Here is a 19,816-nt window from a genome sequence, read left to right on the forward strand (position 1 = left end):
AGCTAAGCTACTGTATATCCTGACAAATTGAAAAACTAAAAAGCGACATTTGCAGAACATTTTCACTTAATATTAAGGTGATTGTTGTGCCTGACTATGATAGATAAGGAGAAGCCTGATTTGCCAAATTGATACGCCTGACTGCTCCGCACCAATGAAGAGGAGGAGCCTGATTGTTTAATTGTAGATTCTGGTTGATCTGCGACAAAACTGGAAAAGAGAACAATTCCTGAGTGGACCGAGGCTTGATCCTGATGCGGTGCCGTGGGAACTCTGCCCTTGATGCTCTATAATTGAAGGATGTTGCCCGAGTAGAGAATCCATGTGGGAGGGGTGCATACACCGAGCATATACCGAGCGTTATTTTGAGCAGAGTAAGAGAATTTTGAACGCTCCTGAGTCCTTTGTCTATCTTAATCACAATGAGAGAGTTAAGGTTCTTCGATCCTTCCGCTGCGTCTGTCCTTATTGGTTTGGTGCAAAGCTGGTTGAGAGAGATGTTGTAAACAGTCATGGCAAATATTGGATAGTCTCCACTCCGTTGCAAACTAAGCAGCCCTGCGATCTGGCACACGCCTTATTAGCCTGGTTATCTGCATCTTTGTTTAAGCTGCGTAAAACATGATGGAAGCGAAGATCTTTCATATGGTGAGCTAGACTTTGACAGCGGCTTAAAGTCTGCTGAAGGCGCACATTGAGGGGTTCTCTCTTCTGGGCCATGGAACTGATGACCATTGCTGAATCTCCAAAGATGGAGGCTGCTTCGATGCCTAGCTTCCCAAGCTGAAGAAGTCCCTGATATAGTGCCAGGGCTTCTGCCCTGTTATTGGAGATATGTCCTAAACCCCATTCATATGATAAAACAGTTTCTCCATTTTCATCGAGGATCACTCCTCCAGCCCCTGCAGCCCCTGGATTCGACTTTGAAGCTCCGTAAAAAAAAAAGACTGTACCTTTTGGAATGTTGAATCCAGGCAGCAAACTCATTTTCTTTGAGCCTTATTTTCCAGTTCTGAGGGACAGCGTTTTGTCTGTTGCTAGCTATGCTACCTGTGTGCCTGCTGTTGTGTTTGTCCAACAAGGGGCCAATGAAACTTCGTTCTTCCACACTGAGCTCGGTGATGTCTATTCCCCTCTGATTTTTGGCCGATATGATTTCAAGGGCGAGACCCCTTGCTTTACTACAGAGGCTTCTAGCATTCGATCCCTTGTCCTTAAAAAATTTTCAGTTGCGGGCCAACCATAGATTCCATACCATGGTATAAGGGAGAAGGTCCCATACCCTCTTCGCTGTGTTGTTCTTCCTTCTCTGCCAGGGGAAATTCTTTTTCCATTTGTGCAAGATTTCGCCTATGGTGATTTGGCTGGTCCAAGGAATCTGGTTGTTCTGATATAAGTTTCCCCAACATTCTGTAGCAAAGGGGCAGCCAATAAAAAGGTGAGGAATGGTTTCCTCTGCAGCCATACAATTGGGGCAGCGAGAAGGGCCGATGATGCCCCTCCTTTGCAGATTTTCAGCGGTGAGAGTCTTGCCTTTAAGTAGAGTCCACATAAAAAATTTGATTTTTGGAAGGGCCTCGGACTTCCAAACAGCCTTCCAATGATTCCAGATAGGCATCGGGTGGTTGCTGCTGCAGAGGAGATGGTGAGCAGCCTTAATGGTGTATGAAGATCCGGAAGGGTCCCAGCTGAAGCCATCTAAATCATTTTTTTTTACAGGAGCTATGCTATGCAGGTGAGATTGAAGAGCTGACAAGCTGACTTTGAGATTGTTGGGAATAGCAGGAAAGGACCATCCAGCCCAAAGATGGGTTGAAGGATCCCACTGAGAGATCTGATTCAAATGGTGGATACCAGATCTTTCGAAAAATGAGAGGATGGGGTTGACTCCTGCTTGCGTATTGATGGGTTGCTGCCCCATGATTTTGTCCGCTCCAATGTTAATGTTGGCTCCTCCCTTAGGAATTTTGGAGGTATTTTGGGCGATTATGGGAATTGCTTTCTTACATAAGCGCCAGATTTTGGTGGAGTCTCTGTTGGGGATGTCTTGATCGAGGAGTTGATGCCTTGGATAATTTAAATATTTGATTTCCAGGACCCTTTTCCACCATGCAGGAAGACCAGTTATGAGTCTCCAAACAATTTTGCCTCCAAAAGCTAAGTTGAGAAATCTAGGGGATCTGATGCCCAGACCACCTCGGTCCTGGGGCTGAATTACCTGCGTCCATCTGATCAGATTGAATTTTTTTTTATCCTGCTTCCCTCCTTGCCATAAAAAATGTCGAAGGATGCCTTCCATTTTGTGGTGAAAGGAGGCTGGGGCTTGAAGAAGAGTGAAATGGTATAGAGGCAAAGAGGATATACCAGATTTGAGAAGGATGAGGCGGCCAGCTGGGTTCAGCCACATTGAGCCCCACTACTGGACTTTCCTTTTCATCTTATCGATTATAGTGTCCCAAACTTCTGCCCTTAAGTGCCCTGCGCTTACAGGAATGCCCAGATATGAAAAATGAGACCAGTCATAGTTGCATGAGACCCCAAATGTTGCTGCTATATTGTGGAGGACCTGCACTGATGTGTTCCAGCCATAAACACAACTTTTTTGCTGGTTAACCAGGCCGCCAGAGTAATCCATGAATTTGTCCAGAAGGACTTTGAAGCACCTAGCTATTGTGATGGAGGCCCCCCCAATTAGCAGGGTATCATCAGCAAATTGCGAATGATTGATATTCTTGACTCCATTCCCAAATTTTATTCCTGTTATTAGGCCAACTCTCCGATGGAAGTCCAACAATTTGCTAAATGATTCAGCCATCAGAATGAAAAGGTAGGGTGAGAGGGGGCATCCTTGTCTAAGACCACGGGTGGATTGGAAAGCTTCTCCTGGTCTGCCATTGACAAGAGGGGTGATCCAAGGTCCGGTAATACAGGCTTTGATGAGGTTCAGAAAGCCTACGTCAAATCCCATCTTCTTCAGGACTGCAAAGAGATAGGAGTGCCTCACTCTATCAAAAGCGTTGGCCAAATCTAGTTTGAGAACAAATCCTTTCTCATTCCTGGATTGGCTCGAATGAATGGCTTCTTGTACTAGAAGAATGGAGTCAGTTATGTGGCGGTTTGCTATAAACCCCCCTTGGTTTTCAGAGATGAGGGATGGGAGAAAGGGTTTGAGGCGGGAGGCGATGACTTTGGACAGAATTTTGTAGGAAGAATTACAAAGAGATATTGGGCGGAATCTGGTAAATGAAGAGGGTCTGTTTTCTTTGGGAATAAGGGCCAGATGAGTGGCGTTGGTGAATCCCCCTACTTTGCACTTTCGTTGGGTCCACTTTAACATTTTTATCAGATCTTTTTTAATGATTCCCCAGAACGTTTGGTAAAAACATATGGGGAAGCCATCTGGGCCTGGGGCTTTATCAGGTTGAAGAGCCCAAACCGATCTTCTGACTTCTTCCTCGTCAATCTCTTTGGTTAAACTGTCATTTATTTGTTTGCTAATCCCCACAGGCAGATGTTGTAAAAGCTCATTGTAATCCTCCTGATCTTTGGTTTCTGTTAGAAGGTCTCGAAAATGCTCAGTTGCTGTCCTTCGAATGGCCTCCTGGTTTTCTTGTTTGTTTCCTTCAGCATCTATAATGTAGCTTACACTATTCCTTATCTTTCTAGCAGTTGTTTGTTTATGGAAAAACATTGTATTTCTGTCTCCTTCCTGCAGCCACAATTGCCTAGATTTTAACCTCCATTTTAATTCCTCTGCTTTTTTAACTCGGCACAGTTGTGAATAGAGGTCGTCTTCTTGTTGTTTGCTTTCTTGGGTGAGTCCAAACTCTTCTATCGCCTTTTGCGTGCTATTGAGATTATTTTTAAGCTCTTTTTTTTCCTCTTCAGGTTCTTTATAGCTTGTTTTGGCCCATTCTTTAATGGCCTGTTTGGTTCTTTTTAGTTTGGACTCCCAGATGAATCCAGGGGATCCTTCGACATGTTGTCTCTAGGTTCTGAGAACAATTTCGTTTACTGCTGGTATGTTGTTCCAAAGAGAGCTATACCTGAAGGGTATTGGCCCCAAATTGTTGTGTTTTTCCAGCGTGAGCGTGATGGGAAAGTGATCTGAAACAGGGCATGACAGAACGCTGGCATACCCAACCGAAAATCTGGAAAGCAACGAAACGTTAATTAATATTCTGTCTAAACGTTCCATGATGTTGCCTGCTCCAAACCGGCGGTTGCTCCATGTATATCTCCGATTTTTGGGAACGATATCCATTAGATCGTATTCCTGCATAATGTTTTCCAAGCGGGTTCTGTAGTGATCTGCTATGAAAGTGCCGCCTCTCTTTTCATTGGCGTGGAGGATTAGATTGAGATCGCCGCCCAATATGATGTTAGAGCACTCTTCTTCGTCAATATTAGACTTTAAATCGCTCCAGCAGCGATCCTTGTCTCTGTAATGATTGGGCACATATATATTGTAAATAATTACAGTTTGCATGTCTTCTTTGTTTTCTAAGACTGTTTTGATCCAGTGTTGGTTGATGGTTTCCGACTTGTTGTTCCATATGTTATGATTCCACATAGTGGCTATACCACCTGAAGCTCCTCTTGCTTCACTGAAACTTCCTTTAAACTGTTTCTGCTGTTCAATGATACCATTCATTTCCCGCTGGCCTTGTTTGGTTTCCTGCAGCAAAATAATTCCAGGCTTCTCTTGGTGAATGAGATCTCTGAGGGCAACTATCTTGGAGGGGTGCCCGAATCCCCTGCTGTTCCAAGACAGGATTTTTATCATTGCAGGTGTGATGTCCGGGGTGGTGCTCGCCCCCCTTGTTCCTTATTGACTGTTTCTTTGTCATGCTGACTCAGGATGAAGGATTCTATGGGTGTCTGGGTTCCCATAGCGATGTCTTTCTGCGCGTTCTCGTCCCGATGCTGCTTGGCGGATTTCCTGCCCGGACCAGGCTTCTTGTAAGTATCACTCGATCCTCCATGATCTTTAGAAGAGCTTCTGGTGATTCTGTTTATAGGAGGATCCTGAAGGGGCTGAGTGGAGGTGATCAGGGGCAGGGAGGATTTAGGAGGGCTTTGGGGGTGGCTCTCATGGGAGGGAGGGTCAAGGGAATGGCCTTCAGGGAGAGAAAGAATTGAAAAGGGGTTAGATGAAGGGGGCGGAATAGGGGAGCTGGGGGAAGATTTGGAGGGTGCATGAGGGGAGGAGGGAGGATGGCCTTCAGCTGAAGTCGATGGGTCTGCTTCATGGGTGGCTTTGACCAGGGAGGCCGATTTCTTTTTTTTTAACAACTTCCCATTGTTCCTCTTGAGGATCATTTTCTACATTAATAAGCTTAGTACATCGATTTGCAAAGTGGTCGTACTCGTGACATACCTTGCATTTGAACGGGATCTGCTCGTAGTCCAGCTGTTGAATATGGCTCCAGTCGTCCACTTTTAGCTTGATGGCTTCAGGGAGGCCTTTGCCGAGATCCACTTCCACACAGATCCGAGCACAAGCTTGCATGTTGTCCTTGGGCTCACTTCGGTCGACATATTTGCCCACTGCATTCCCTATGGCTCGAACCGAGTCATCCCCCCAGCAATGGAGGGGGAGGTGAGGGAGCCGGACCCAAACTGGGACAGCGCTGGGCACATCAAGCTCGGGATCAAAATCAGGGGTCCATTTGTTGAGATACAGGCCCCTAGAATCCATGAAATAGGGCCCGTTTCTGAAGATTAAATCCTTGTCTTCTTTGGATTCAAAGTGAAATGTAAAATACCCTTTCCCGCAGAATCTTATGGATATTTTCCCTTGTATCTTATCTGACCAGTTTCTCTCAACCCATCTCTGGACGGTTTTCGGAGAGGGCCAGAGGCCCGTGAACTGTCCAATGAGCCCTTTTTCTGCCAGCGAAAGAGCGGCCAAGCAAGTAGAGCAGGAGGCAAGTGAACTTCTTGAAGGCCATCAAGTTTCTTAACAAATTTTGAAACAGCAAGTCGTGGGCGCTGAGGAGGCAGTGATTTTACCAAGTTTGAAAAGGCCTGTTGAATGTCGTTCCCCTCCGGTGGAGCCTCCGGAGGGGCCATAGGCGATGAGTGAAGAACCAGATGGCTGTGTTGCTGAAACCCTTGGTCGCGCGCGTAGCAGCTCGAGCTCTCCCGTCTATTTCATGTTTCCAAAAATGTCAGTGAATTCTATCCTTGAGAATTATGTTACATTTAAATCATCAATCCTAGTTGGTAAACTTGTTAAGTGTAATACATAGTATTTGTAGGGTCGGGTTTCTAACTATTCTATTGAAATTTTACGTGAAAACAAAGTCTAATCTATGAAGAGTAATTTCAATTTAATTCAACATAGTCATGGTCCTAAACATTTTCAAACACTCGCCATGTAAAAAATTTCCATGAGACAATCATAAATTCAATTGGTCATATAACTTATAATTTTAATTCTACAATTGAAGATGAACAAATTTTTATTCAATCAAATGATTCGTATGAGTAACCTACACTACTTTGACACACCACACCAAGTTGTAAGTAATGTAAATGAAAGTTTTATATTAACAAGAAATTAAAGCAATGGAAATTGACTGCAATAAACAAGAACTGAAAACATTAACTAAGCAATGGAAATTAAAACTCACTACAATGAAAAAAAATTAAAAATATTAATAGGCGGCAACTCAATTGGCGATCGCCTTGTTATGAAGTATGATGTAAACCATGAGATTCAAAGTTCAAATCCCTCGTGGATCAAGCCAACAAAAACTAGAAAATATTAACTAACCATAAAAAGTAACTACAATTACACAAAACTGAAAAGGAAAAGTGCAATGCTTTCCCTCACACATGGGACCCTTCCCAACTTGGTTGTGCACTGCTACGAAAGTCGTATAAACCTTGTAATTGCTACAAAATTACACTATCAAATCACTTATAAACTAATAACAACACTTGCACAAGGAATTACTTAACCACCAATAGAGTTTATATTAAAAATATTAGAATGTTTCCCATAACAAAGACATATCTCCTATCATTGAAACAATGAACATGTATACAACTTGAAATAGAGATCATTGAGATCTTTAATGTGGGATTTTAGAACGGTTAACCATAATTTGGATCTTGTGGATCCATAAATTAAAGTTTTCAACTATTATGAGAAATTCACGGTTACACAAATGAATTCTCATATGTAATCTTGAGATCTTTTAGTTTGATTCTCATGGATTTAATCCACAGCCTCCGTTGAGAACTTTGTTCCAAATTGTGTGTTCTGCCACCGTTGTGACTTACTCTACCACCGCCTCATTATACCTTTGACTTTGCTCTCGTGCTAATGTGGAAAGCATCAAGTTAAGTATGATAGGTGGAGGAGCTGGGGATCACCATTTGCCACATCTTCCAACTTATGCTTACATTATATCATTCGTGCAACTATGTATGCCTACAACTCAACTATAGAATCAAAAACTAGCTATAAAATGATTTTATTTTTGTAGCTACAACATTTAAATTGTTTTCTCAAAAGAATATATGAAATTATAGAAAAATAGACACTTTTGTCTTGAATTTCTCTAATCTATAACCCTTCGTAACTCAAGACGTGATTTTATACCAAAATGATAGCATTGGACTGCGAGATGATGAATATCGCAGACTTCTAGATATGATAAGCAAAACAAATGGTGAAAAGATGACAAAATGAGCTCATTCTTGAGACCCAACAAAAAATTATAGTTAGATGGATGTATGACCATTTATTAAATCTTTTGTCAAAAAAAATATTCATGCTTTTTGTATCAAAAAGATATATATACTTTTAAGATTGGTGAATGCATGAGTATGTCTTTAATATTTGTGGATATACTCTCCAAAATTTGAGGGGATGTTGGAGAGATCTTTGGTATCCCCGATATTAAGGATTTTACTCATATATATATATATATATATATATATATATATATATATATATATATATATATATACATGTTATTTCTTATAAATTTCAAAATCAACGATTAATTTTACATAATAAAACATCTCTCTATGTAAAATTAATCTTGAATTCTCCAAAATTTGAGGGGATGTTGGAGAGATCTTTGGTATCCCCGATATTAAGGATTTTACTCATATATATATATATACATGTTATTGCTTATAAATTTCAAAATCAACGATTAATTTTACATAATAAAACATCTCTCTATGTAAAATTAATCCCGAATTTTGAAATTTATAAGCATTAAATACATCAATATTTGTGATGTGATTGATCTCCCTCCCTCCGCCCACTCCCCCGCTTCCCCCCCCCACCCACACACACACATATATAATTTGAAGAATTGTATTCAATGAAAAACCTCATGTTGATGTTAATTTGAGTGCATTCGTAATGTATTTGAAAATTTGCTCTCCATAAAATTCCATCATTAACCTTGGTGTTGCTATTATTGAACTATTGATACAAAATGAGATTAGTGTTCAAGTGAGTTAAATAGCAAAGAAATTAGATTAGGAAGAACCAAACACTTTTTATTTTATTTATGAGGAAAAAGTATTATTTATTTGTTCAGATATTAAATATGTATTTGACTATTAGGCTATTAGAATAAAAATATGTACATAGTTTTAATATACACAAAAAAATGTAGGTCATGCACACAACCACCACAAGCATTAATGAAAACTGTCAAACTAAAAAATGTAGGTTGTCTTATGCCAAAACCCTTGAATACATAGTGTCATCATATTACGTCCAAACTAACATGCACTAAAGCCTAGGAACCATAAGGTACAATGTCAATCATAAACACTAAGAAATAATCAACCCAACAATTGGTAGGTGAAGAAATATAAGAAAACAAAAGAATAATATCAGAGACAATGACACTAGTGGAAAAGGCTTTAAGCCATAATGTATATTCATAATTGTATATTGGTCTTCCAATGATACAAATATATAATACAATGATGAAACCACCTCATATGTTCTCACCTTGACACCTCACAAAAGAGATAAAAAATGAAGAGAGAAAATAGGATCTGGAAACTCTAGAAACATACCTAGGATAAAAACTATATCCTAATATGTGAAATGACTAAAGGTAGTACATTTGGACTTAATGATTATTTAAGTAAGAGACTAACATTTCCCGCCCCCTCCCCGGCCCACCCCCATTATAAGCCCATGCAATAATACCATAAATGCAATGTAAACTAGTATTATCTCCAAATATTCATACTAAAACTCATGTGTTGAGTTCCAATGAAGAATTACCTGAAAAAACCACCAAAACTAGATGTTGAAAACTTCAATATGAAGAGAATGAACCAAGAGAAGCGAATCGAATGCAAGTTTGACACATCCCTGAAAATGCTTGGCCACTCAATCTAATGCCAAGTTGCAATGCAAAAGGATACATCTATCCATTGTTAGGTCAAATGACCCTCCAAATGAACAAAAATGTCTACAACATTGCTCTCAATCATATATCCAATGTATGATTCAATTGCTAAATATTGAACTATAGATTTTGCAAAGTTTACTTGCCCATTTGGCAAATTTTGATGCCCACTGGAAAATTTGATGCCCATTTGGCAATTTCATTGTGTTGTTGTCGAAAATTTCAGCTTGACAACCATCTTCAATTCCATCATCAATTTCCCCCTTTATCCACTGAAAGGAGAGACCACAAGCGGTTTTTGTTTTACCACTAACCATTTGCATTTGATTTTTGGACTCCCCCCTTAAGATGTAGGAGGGTGTCACCATTGTACTCCCCCTTCCAGCCTTATGAGAGTACCATTTTCTTTTCACTTTTCGCTACACCATGTCTTTACTCGAGATTTAATTCTTCCATAAGACTTAAATAATTGTTTGATTGTTGACGACCACTCCCAATGATCAAGCCATCCATAGTCAATCTTCAATCTTGCAAGTTTTTTTCTTTTGGAGCAACTCTCTAATGGATGATTCGTCTTGCCATAATGGTGACAAGGATGGAGATCAAAACAATGATCTTCCATGTGACCAATGCAATTGCAATGTTTACAATTATCGTTTTCCTCATTGCGGCTTGATGTTTCAATTTCCAAAAAACCTCCACTAACAAACTTCATTGGTCTTGAAAATTTGGAATATGCAAGTTGTTGTTATCTTTGTAATATCCTAACCCATGTCAATTTTTGTTGCACTAGATTTCTTCCCATGGTTTGATGATTTTCTTGCAAAGAGAAACTGGATCTTCATCATGTACAACTTCCAGAATGCATTCGAGTTTCATCATTGGTCATTAGTGGTGGGGTCCCATCCAATCATCAAGGGATCCTCATCCACAATATGATCCTAGCAATAATTAGTTGGGTCAAGAGGCTTTGGGTTCCCTCAAATGGCCAGTCCTAAATTCATAAATTGATTTTCATTTCTAGTTGTGGAAAGAGGCAAATATATCCACACTCCCACCTCTAAAATTTACTTGCCTACCAAATGTTGAGCCCTTCTATCACCTTAGTAACATTATGCTCATCGAGGCCAAGAATGGCCAAGTGGATCTCTACAATTTTGCAAGGGGAGACAACCCCAAAAGTCCAAAAGTAGTTGTAAATGCTCCATCTCCCTTCGAAGCTTCCATACTTGCACAATAATCTAAAGGATAAGTTAGAACATGTTAATACATTATCATATCACAAGAAACTCCATGAAATATCTCTAGCATTAAACAACACTTTGTTGTCTAAGTTACTGGAAACGCAAATCCCCGTTTTCGAAACGGAAACAAATATGATCCTTGTCTGAAACGTCGTAAAAACGTTTTTGCATCATTTCAAAAAATCAGAAACTTCGGATTTGGAATTGGATACGTTTCCAAGGGTTTTAAATGGATCCACAAAAATCATGATCGGAATCCATCCTTAAAATGTTAAAAAGCGTGAAAATTTGTAGAGCCATAAATAAATAATAAAAATGAAGAAAATCAGATTTGCAAATAAACTCACTATAAACACAGTCTCATAACGTCTCTTCTAAATCTTTAGAAACAAGACTCCATATATTTATCAAGGATTCTTACTAATAAAAAGATAGATGTTCAAAAATACAAACATAAAGGTTTGATGAATGTATTCGTAAAGAGATTTATTTGAGCGATTAATTTTCAATTTAGTTAAAGTTTTGTTAATTGTCATTGATTTTTTTCTTGATTTCATTAATCCCTCCAATATAACAAATCTTCTCTAGCCAATCTTTTCCCTGCATATAGTGAAGAGACCAAATTGACATTGAGAAGACTGAAATGTTCAAATAGGTCTTAACATAATATCCCGATGGTCCCATGGGCCTTTTAATTGCCATACAAGGAACATAGATACCATCTGCCATACATGACACGTTATTTGAAGGAGTTGGACCCGAAAGCACAAAGGTTGTAGCATTTATGATTACATTACTAATGATGATGATAATATGTTGAATGTTATAATAATCACTAATGATGGTGATAATGTTTACGCTGAATTGATAATGAGATTAGTTTATATTGAATTCATGATGATGATTATGTATTTTTAGATATAGAATCTAGATTCTAAAAGATGAACGGTAATATGAAATTCTTATATATGTCGTTTCCTTGCCATATCGTATCCGGATTTTTGAAAATTTGCCATATCTGTTTCAAACCTTGTATCTGTATTTGTTTCAGTGCAACTTAGTTTGTTTTGCTTCTTCTATAGAAAAAAAGCTCTTCAACACAAACTAGAATCTAGGGAGAATGGATTTATATCACCTATAGGAGATAGTTGCTTAACAAGAAAGTTTTCCATGAAATGGACATATGGAGACATCATTGACATAGAGACTATAACTAGGCCCTTGTTGACTTGGCTAAGGTACAAACCAAAGGGAAATGTTTAAGGTTTCATTTTCTCACATTGGGGGCACCATAGATTTTGCACCTAACGATGTTAATCATTTATCCTCAAACCTCCCACAATAAAGAACCATGTAAAGAGCTTTCTTCAGCTCCAAGGTTGGCTTCAAAAGGTTTCACAAGAAACACAACAATGTTTTCTTCTTGGACCTAACTCACCAAAGCTTATTCAAGCTATTTTGTAATGCTAGTTTGAGACAAATCTATTTGTAGCCTAGAGCAAGCTTATAGTTAGTGAACAATGTGGCACCCTCATTTCCAATCTCACCACTATGTTTACAAAACAAGAAGGCCCAACATAGGAGGAGTATCACTTTGAGATTATGCTCTGTACACTCTCAAGGATAAACTTCTATAGATTGGCCTACCTGATTTTATGTTTATTTCCATCTAGGGGATCCATTCTCTGATTTTGTTGTTGAAGAAGTCCTTGGCTGTCTAAATAGCCCTTTTATACAGTGGCAAGGGTAAAAATCATGAAGACTCCGCGAGGAACATCTCATCATGGACTAGGGGAAACTAACATAAACAATGTTCATTTAATGATAAGTCAAGGTCATAAGAAGACATCTCTCCATGTTAGCCTCCCAAGTACTCTGAACCACAAACATATTAACTATCTTAACATGCATAGGAGTGACAACCAAGTTTTGCAAGGAAATACACTACCAGACACACTTGCATAGTGGGAACCCTTGACTAATGGTATATTTGAGTACAACTTTCAAAGCCTTATTCCCACTCATGCCCTCACCAACCATTTGGCACAAGGAGCTTGGCCCTGAATCCAAGTTTTGATAAATCCCCAACCAGCATATTCAGGAGTGTCACCTATATCCCAAGTAACGCTATGAAACGCTTAGCCATTAGCATTGTTGGCCCAAAAGATGTCCCCCGGAGCCTTTTCCATGCACTGTTGCCCCAACGTAGAAAATAGCCAAAACAAACAGTAATGGACGTGAGCCACAACCAAAAGTTTTGTTCAAATTTGTAACTTAGCTACTATCACCAAAGGATTTGTGACCCACTCATCGATTTTTTTCAACACTCTGCACCACCACTTCTCGTAAGTCCTTGAAACCCACCCTGAAATGCAAAAGGAATACCGAGGAATTTAAATTTCTGACCCAATGGAAATCAAGACAAATTCTAAACAACGTAGTAATATGGATCAGGGCGTTGACTCTGTCTATATCATCGGATTTTATGCCATCACGTATTTGAGCACGAGGCCAAACAAAATGTATCCAAACACTCTATCGTGCAGTCCCAAGAAATCTGATCCTCCAAAATGGTAAAAAAGAGTCATCCCCTGTGGTTGTTCACCATCTAGCTATCATTAAGTTCAGGGATTGGGATACCTTTAACAAGCCCTGCTCCAACCTTATGACAGATCAAATGGCCCAGGACTTTGACAACCAACACGTACAGGGTTCGAGCTAGTGGACAACCTTGCCTAATGGATCAAAACAAACCACCTCATATTTGCATTAATGGACAGGAGCATTCCACAAAGAGGATATCCACAACACCAGTGAAGGATGAGCCAACGCACGAGGCCTTAAACATCGGAATGATGAAATGGCCACTCAACATGGTCACAGGCTTCCCAATTCCACTTTTTTGTTATTAGCAAATTTTTTGTTCAGGTCATTGTGCGAGATGCATCCAAACCCCGTGGTATCAGGGAACTCCAATGATACTCCAAAACTCAAATAGCATGGAGATGCATCCCTCATGGGGTTGCCATCACGTTTTAGAGAGTTAATGATATTGGAAGCTAAAGTTATGGCTTGATGGATTCAGTACATACATAATTGTCCACTTTGAACATGAGGTTCTAGCTGGGATGAGGACATTGATGATAATGACAGATTTCTTCCACACCGTTAGCAGTAAGCACTATGTAGACGATGTAGAGATCATCATCAATAAGAATGGACTTATCATCAAGTAAGAAAGTAGAATATGAAATTTCAAGTTTCTTGACAAACCCGAAAATGAAATTTTAAATGGCTTCAGTTGGCATGGTTCCAGAGTCCATTGTGCCCAGCCTGATACAATTTGGCATATATCTACATGCATGCACATTGCACAACTGCATCTAGTTGGACTCTGTAATGTGGATTCCATATCTGAATCTCCACTGCGAAGAGCCGTTTTCTTAATAAATGCTTTCTGTTGTTTCTATTAATAATAATGTGACAAAATTTATAAGCATTTATAAACAACAAAGAAAAAATTAGGCAACAGAAAAGCAGATCTTAGAAACTCAAATAAGCGTTAGAAACTAATTTACAAATCGCTGGCTACAACAGACCAAACCTGGAACGAGAAACAAAAAGATAAAAAAAAAGTCCAAGAACATTAATTTGCCATGCCGGGGCTCACTAGAACCAAGGTCCATAACTAATCATCATAAAAACATAAAAGATACGCAGATGCAGGGGGTTCATCTTTATCATCTGTTAGACAGCCATTCCCAGCCTTTGCTTGGTAGGTCGGGCTTGGGAACAGTGAATTCCCAGCCATCATCGTTCTGCTGCTGTTCTTCCAGAGGCTTCTCTGCTTCAGAATTTCAAGTGCCGATGGAGGGAACCTGTCCTTCAGTGGCCAGGGAACGAGACTACTTGCCATTCCCTCGCCCGCCTGACCTTTGGTGTGGCCACTCTGCACTCTGAAATTGCTGGGATCAAAACATTTATCCTGTTTCCTTCTACATCTTTTTGATTTTCCGAGTAGAAATGTCTTTGAGCTTTTCCTCAAAGGGTAGGTTTACCCACTTGTACATAAGTAGCCACACTTGTATCCTAGTGACCTATAAGAATGTCACTGTTTTCTGAACTATGAGTATTCGGAGAACGCATTAGGTCATCTTGAACCAGCCTGGAGATAGATTTCATGCGGCAACCATCTGGATTCAAAGTTTTCTCACTACCCTTTCTCCGCCGTTTCGGAGAGAAAAAACCACAAGCAAAAGCCTCCAATGCTTTTGTAGTCAAGGGGCGGACCCTTGTGCTTTGCCTTCGTACATTTTCCTGTAGAATACTTTCATTGTTTTCTTGTGGCTTGATAGAATGGCTTTCATCTGGATCAGGACTTGAGGACTGTGCAATTCCTGGATTATCTAACACTTCCTGAGAATGCCCAGAATTTGCCTCAGAATAAGAAGTTTCTTCAGACTTTGAAGCTTGTGAGACTTGACTGCTTATACCTGAGACAGAATTGATCGTCATGTTTATTGGTTGATCATGGGGTAAGTTCAAATCAGGCACTATCTCAGGTGTCAATTTGCATATCCTAGAATTCTGAGAATTGTTATTGATCTTATTTCCAGAAAGCGAATCTGTACTCAGAGAAGTAGCATTGATGCTTCTCCCGGCACTTGCTTGAGTTGAAGATGGTAGGGATATGCTTATTTCTGATGGACTGGCACCTAAAAGAGGTTCAGGCTCAGGAGATTCTTCCTTGGGATCAAATTTCAGCATTGTTGTTTGATCTTTTGACTCACAATATTCTACCAAACTAGCAGCACTTTTATCCTCTTTGTATTTTATACAGGTAGTTAGTTCCCTCTGCTTCAAGGGAGAGAGCAGGCAATCCCTCTGATCAGGGGTTGGTTCCTTGCACATTCCAAAAATCTCATTCCTCTCACCCGAGCTTTCATGATCAACTACAACACGAGCTGGCTTTTCCAAATTACAGTTCAATGAATCCCCCTCTGCATAATGTGTGCAATGTTTCCATTGCTGAGATGGTAGTATTCCTAAATTGTCTGTATCTTCTGTTTCCCATGACACAGTTTGAGACCTATCAGAGCCATCATCCAGAGGCAACGTCACTGTTTCTCGTATCCTAGGTGTTCCTACTCCTTGTGATGTTAGACTGGTGTCAACAACTGTAAACATAAAGGATTGTACTTTTCTAGGTTGAAGATAGGAACAGGGATGGCCTGCATGCCCATTTTCTTTATCTGCATTCTGAGAAGTCTGGAAGCATTCTGGCTTCACTTCGACTCCTGGTATACCATGCGTGTCTAGTTCAAGCAGCCTTGGATCTGATGCCACCCAGCTTAAAACCTCACTAACAGAATCAAAATAATGAATTCCTTTTGTTAGAACTTTTCTTGAAAACTTCTGTACACCAGGGATCAGAAACACTAAAGGCTGCCTCAATTCATAGGCAGCTTTGTCGGGTTTCTCATAATGCCATCCCTTTGCCAAGAGACGAGGCCACACTGCTTCCCAAAATAAGTCGTATGCTTGAACTTTGCTAAGCCTAAAATATCCAATTACAAACTTAATAATCTCTTCAGTAGAAAGGCTGGAACATGCCTTGCCTGTAGGAATTTCATAACGAGAAGTGCTGACTGGGTTTGTCTTTGTTGGGTGTATGACAGCCGCAGTAAGATCTTCCTTGCCTTTGCCAATTCCCACGGCTCGAACAAGTGCATTTGGTCCTGCTAATGCTTTCAGCTTTGCAGCAAACTCTTCCATAGAAACTCTTCCATCATTGAATGCCTTTGTTACCTGTTTATCAGAAAAACCTGTGAGACCCTATAGCTGTAAGAACATTCAAAATATCATAATAGTAGTAAGGCAATATACTTAGCAACTGGGAGACTTTTTTTTTAAATGTGTTTCATAATTGTATTGAGCAAAAACATAAATCGAGAATATTACGAAAATAAGGACAGCAGATAGGCTATCACCACAAAATTGGATCAAGGGATAAAATATTAAAAGAAAGCCCAAAATCTAAAACCAGACTCCCAAGAACAGCAAATCCCAATGAGAGACAAAACATTGGGAGAGGCAAATGAGCTTCCCTTTACAAATCCTGGGATTTCATACAAGAAGGCTGAGCCTGGAAAAAGTAAACAAAAACATCCCTTTACAGCTTCTTGGGCAACATACAAGGGAGCAGCATATGCCTACGCAAGAAAATTCCTTAAAGTTCATAACGCAGATCTTAAAAAGCAACTCTTCTTACTCAAAGAATTGAGTTCACTTTTGTGAATGCTGTCCACATGTTTCTCATCATAGGTTAATTTTTCATTTAGGTTAATAATCTGGCCCAACTGGATTATTAAATTCAGTTCATATCTATCAGTTACAAGATGTATCATCACATCATAATGCAAACTCTATTTGCACCCCAACACTAAATTGGTGTCATGCAAATTAAAATGTCATATCAGCATTCCATTGATGTATGATTAACGACAGCATACCATTTTTACATTTACACAACAAATTGAATTTTTGACGAGAAAACTTTACCTCTGGGATCTCATGTTTCAAATGCTCGGGTATGTCAGGAATAAGGCGTGCCAACAATTCCTGTTGCCGCCATCCAGTGAAAATGCGTTGGCCTTGGATACACTTTCTGCTTCTTGTCTTTCTAGATTCCTCCCATCTGCAATATGACTCTGTATTGAAGAACTTGCCGTAATAGTGTGATAATATATCCCCCATTTCTTTAGTTTCCACAAATCTTTTCACTGCTTTAAGATTTTTCCCAAAAATATACAGCCCAAGTATGAATAAATCTTCCTCACTTTTACTCCAGGATGCACTTGGGCTGCCAGGCACTATCATGTAACCTTTTGAGCTTGCATCTTCCCCCATATTATGTATTCCTTTCTGCTGAACCTGGCAATTGGAATCAATGCAGTGCTTGTTTAAGTCCAAAAAACCAACTTTCATCTTCTTGACCATCTTCCAACCAACCCTGCCTCTTTTTCTTCGACGCCCGTGACAATAGGAAGAAGTATCAAGCACAGTCTTAGCTGCCCCAGTAGATTCTGTCAGGGTGTCCTCTGGTCTTAAGAAATCTGTCTTCAAACCTGTAATATACATATTGTCTTCTCTGAGTTGGCCACTGTTACTGATTGCATGGGTACATTGATCATTTTCCAGTTCAGATAAATCAACCTGACACAATTCACAATCTTTTTTTATGGCTCCAACTGGGGAAGACTGCTTTGAAGGGAACTCACTATCTGAGAGTGTTCCATTTCCAAAAGGTGAAAAGCAACTTATCTGCATTACTGGCACAGGTAATCCCTCCACAAACAGTAGCTCAAATTCATCAGCATTGTCATCCTTACAGTCCCTACTGTAATTTATTCCCAGTTGATCACAGCCCATTTGCAGCTTAAATGGTGACACTTTGACTTGATAATTATCTCCAATCCGGGGGGTAATATGTGGACTATCAGAGTCATCACTGGAGTAAGTAGATGCTGATGACAGTAAAGGACTTCCACATATTTCATGAATTGGCTCATTCCCATCATTGCTTTCATGAAGAGATGACTGCATTTCCTGTATTGTGAAAGCCAGTCTCTTCATCTAATGACAGTATAGAGATCTGAACAGACAAACAGTTTTTAAGGAGCCCAGCATTATCAAGTTCAAGGCCATAAACAGCAGTAGTGACACACTCAAGTACTTGAAATGGGAAATTGCTGGATAACAGAACAGACAAACTTAGATTCAACACATCAAACAGTGGTTTCATTTTCCTTTAGTCCTAGCCAAATCTGAAAGCATAATAATTGAGTTCAGAGTTAATCTACGTTTGTTTCATCATTAGCATAAGATAATCTTATTATGGTACAAATGTAAGGATCAACTCAGAAATTCATCTAATTGATTGATTGCACAGCTCATAAATCTTGGATAGACTGAGGAAATTCAATACCAAACACTGCTGTAAAAGAAGAAATTCATCTTGACTAGCAACCATGATTTCAATCTTGCAGATGACTTGGAGCTAAGAGATTGAGGGTTCTGTTGAAAATTGAGATACATAGACAGAGGTTTCAGTATTAGGGTTGGATCCTCGGAATATAAACCCATGTCATGGTCCATATGACTCCATAATAATTTCCTAGGGTAATTTTAGCCGTTAGGATTCTATGTTTATCAGGGTTACAATAATTCAACAAGATTATACAACAGCAGTGTTCATTTTTTCAACAGTAGACATCATTGAAATAGCACAAATATTTCCACCGTAATAAATATCTCTAACAGAAATATGATTCCTAACTAAGTTAGGGATGACTGCCCAACCAAACAGTAGATTCGTGCAAACAATTATCACAATATAATTCTGATTTTCAAGATCAATATTCAGCAATTCAACTACTTATCCAATCCTACTGTGCCTACACCAATCATAGTCACTGCCTAATTTCTAAGGGCAAACAGCACACTAATTACAACTCACTGTTTGATGCCCTTGGCCAACTGTGATGGTATGTGCTGTTCCAGTGGGATCCGAATTACTGCCACAGAGATCTGGCTCCTTGTTCTTTACTCCAATATATCACAACATATCATATCTCTGCTGTTTGACTCGCTGTCACATTAATCGGAATTAGGGATGACTGCAGCTGGATTTCACTGGCTCATTGTTACTGGAGATGGCTGCCCGAACTTGACTGATTGTAGAAGACCCTAATTCGTCCTTGATCCACAGAATCCGAGTTGTCCCCTGAACATAGCTGCAGAAACAGTCTGTAATAGGATTCGGCTGTCTGAGGACACCTGCAACAGAAAATTTGGCCCTGCAGCCCGGAGTCTGCCAATGGCCCTGCGGTCTGCAAACAAAATCTCAAACGTCTTGCTGCTGTACCTCTGACTGGGTCTCAGTGCCCTTCTGCTGCATTGAGACTTCCTCAGCCAGAAATCATGGTAACCAGCCCACCGAAATTCACAGAGAGAGATTTGCTGCATATGAGTCTTCCTAGAGAGATTTGATAACCAGATAAACCATCAGACCAAAATCAGAGATGCTCCAATGTTATTGTTGTGCAATTGGGAAATTGTGTATAATCTATAAGCTCAAATGCCTTGAAGTGCTTGAGAAGTAGAGGA

At 39.7% G+C, this 19,816-nt stretch overlaps 3 protein-coding genes across 3 annotated transcripts in view; all 3 read right to left on the minus strand.

The window, feature by feature from the left end:
* Positions 1-510: 510 nt before the first annotated feature.
* LOC149200151 (uncharacterized) lies at positions 511-987 on the minus strand. The gene has a single exon (XM_089400867.1). The coding sequence runs from the start codon at positions 985-987 to the stop codon at positions 511-513; it is 477 nt and encodes a 158-aa protein (XP_089256993.1).
* Positions 988-3,988: 3,001 nt separating this feature from the next.
* Positions 3,989-4,786, minus strand: LOC149200152 (uncharacterized). The gene has a single exon (XM_089400869.1). It carries the CDS (start codon positions 4,784-4,786, stop codon positions 3,989-3,991), a length of 798 nt encoding a protein of 265 aa, XP_089256995.1.
* A 9,405-nt stretch (positions 4,787-14,191) lies between these two features.
* The window catches only part of LOC149200153 (uncharacterized), a 107,191-nt gene continuing 101,566 nt past the window's right edge, over positions 14,192-19,816 (minus strand). Inside the window, exons 3-4 of the mRNA XM_089402619.1 lie at positions 17,210-18,256; positions 14,192-16,456 (exon numbers count right to left, since the gene is read on the minus strand). Of these exons, the coding sequence (XP_089258745.1) occupies positions 14,738-16,456; positions 17,210-18,253 (2,763 nt within the window). The 5' untranslated portion in view covers positions 18,254-18,256 and the 3' untranslated portion in view covers positions 14,192-14,737. The remainder of the gene's footprint in view (positions 16,457-17,209; positions 18,257-19,816) is intronic.

This window comes from Pinus tabuliformis, chromosome 2_1, assembly GCF_031772625.1.
Source record: "Pinus tabuliformis cultivar Carrire ecotype Pingquan chromosome 2_1, CPIR1, whole genome shotgun sequence".
In the NCBI taxonomy this organism is placed as follows: domain Eukaryota; kingdom Viridiplantae; phylum Streptophyta; class Pinopsida; order Pinales; family Pinaceae; genus Pinus; species Pinus tabuliformis.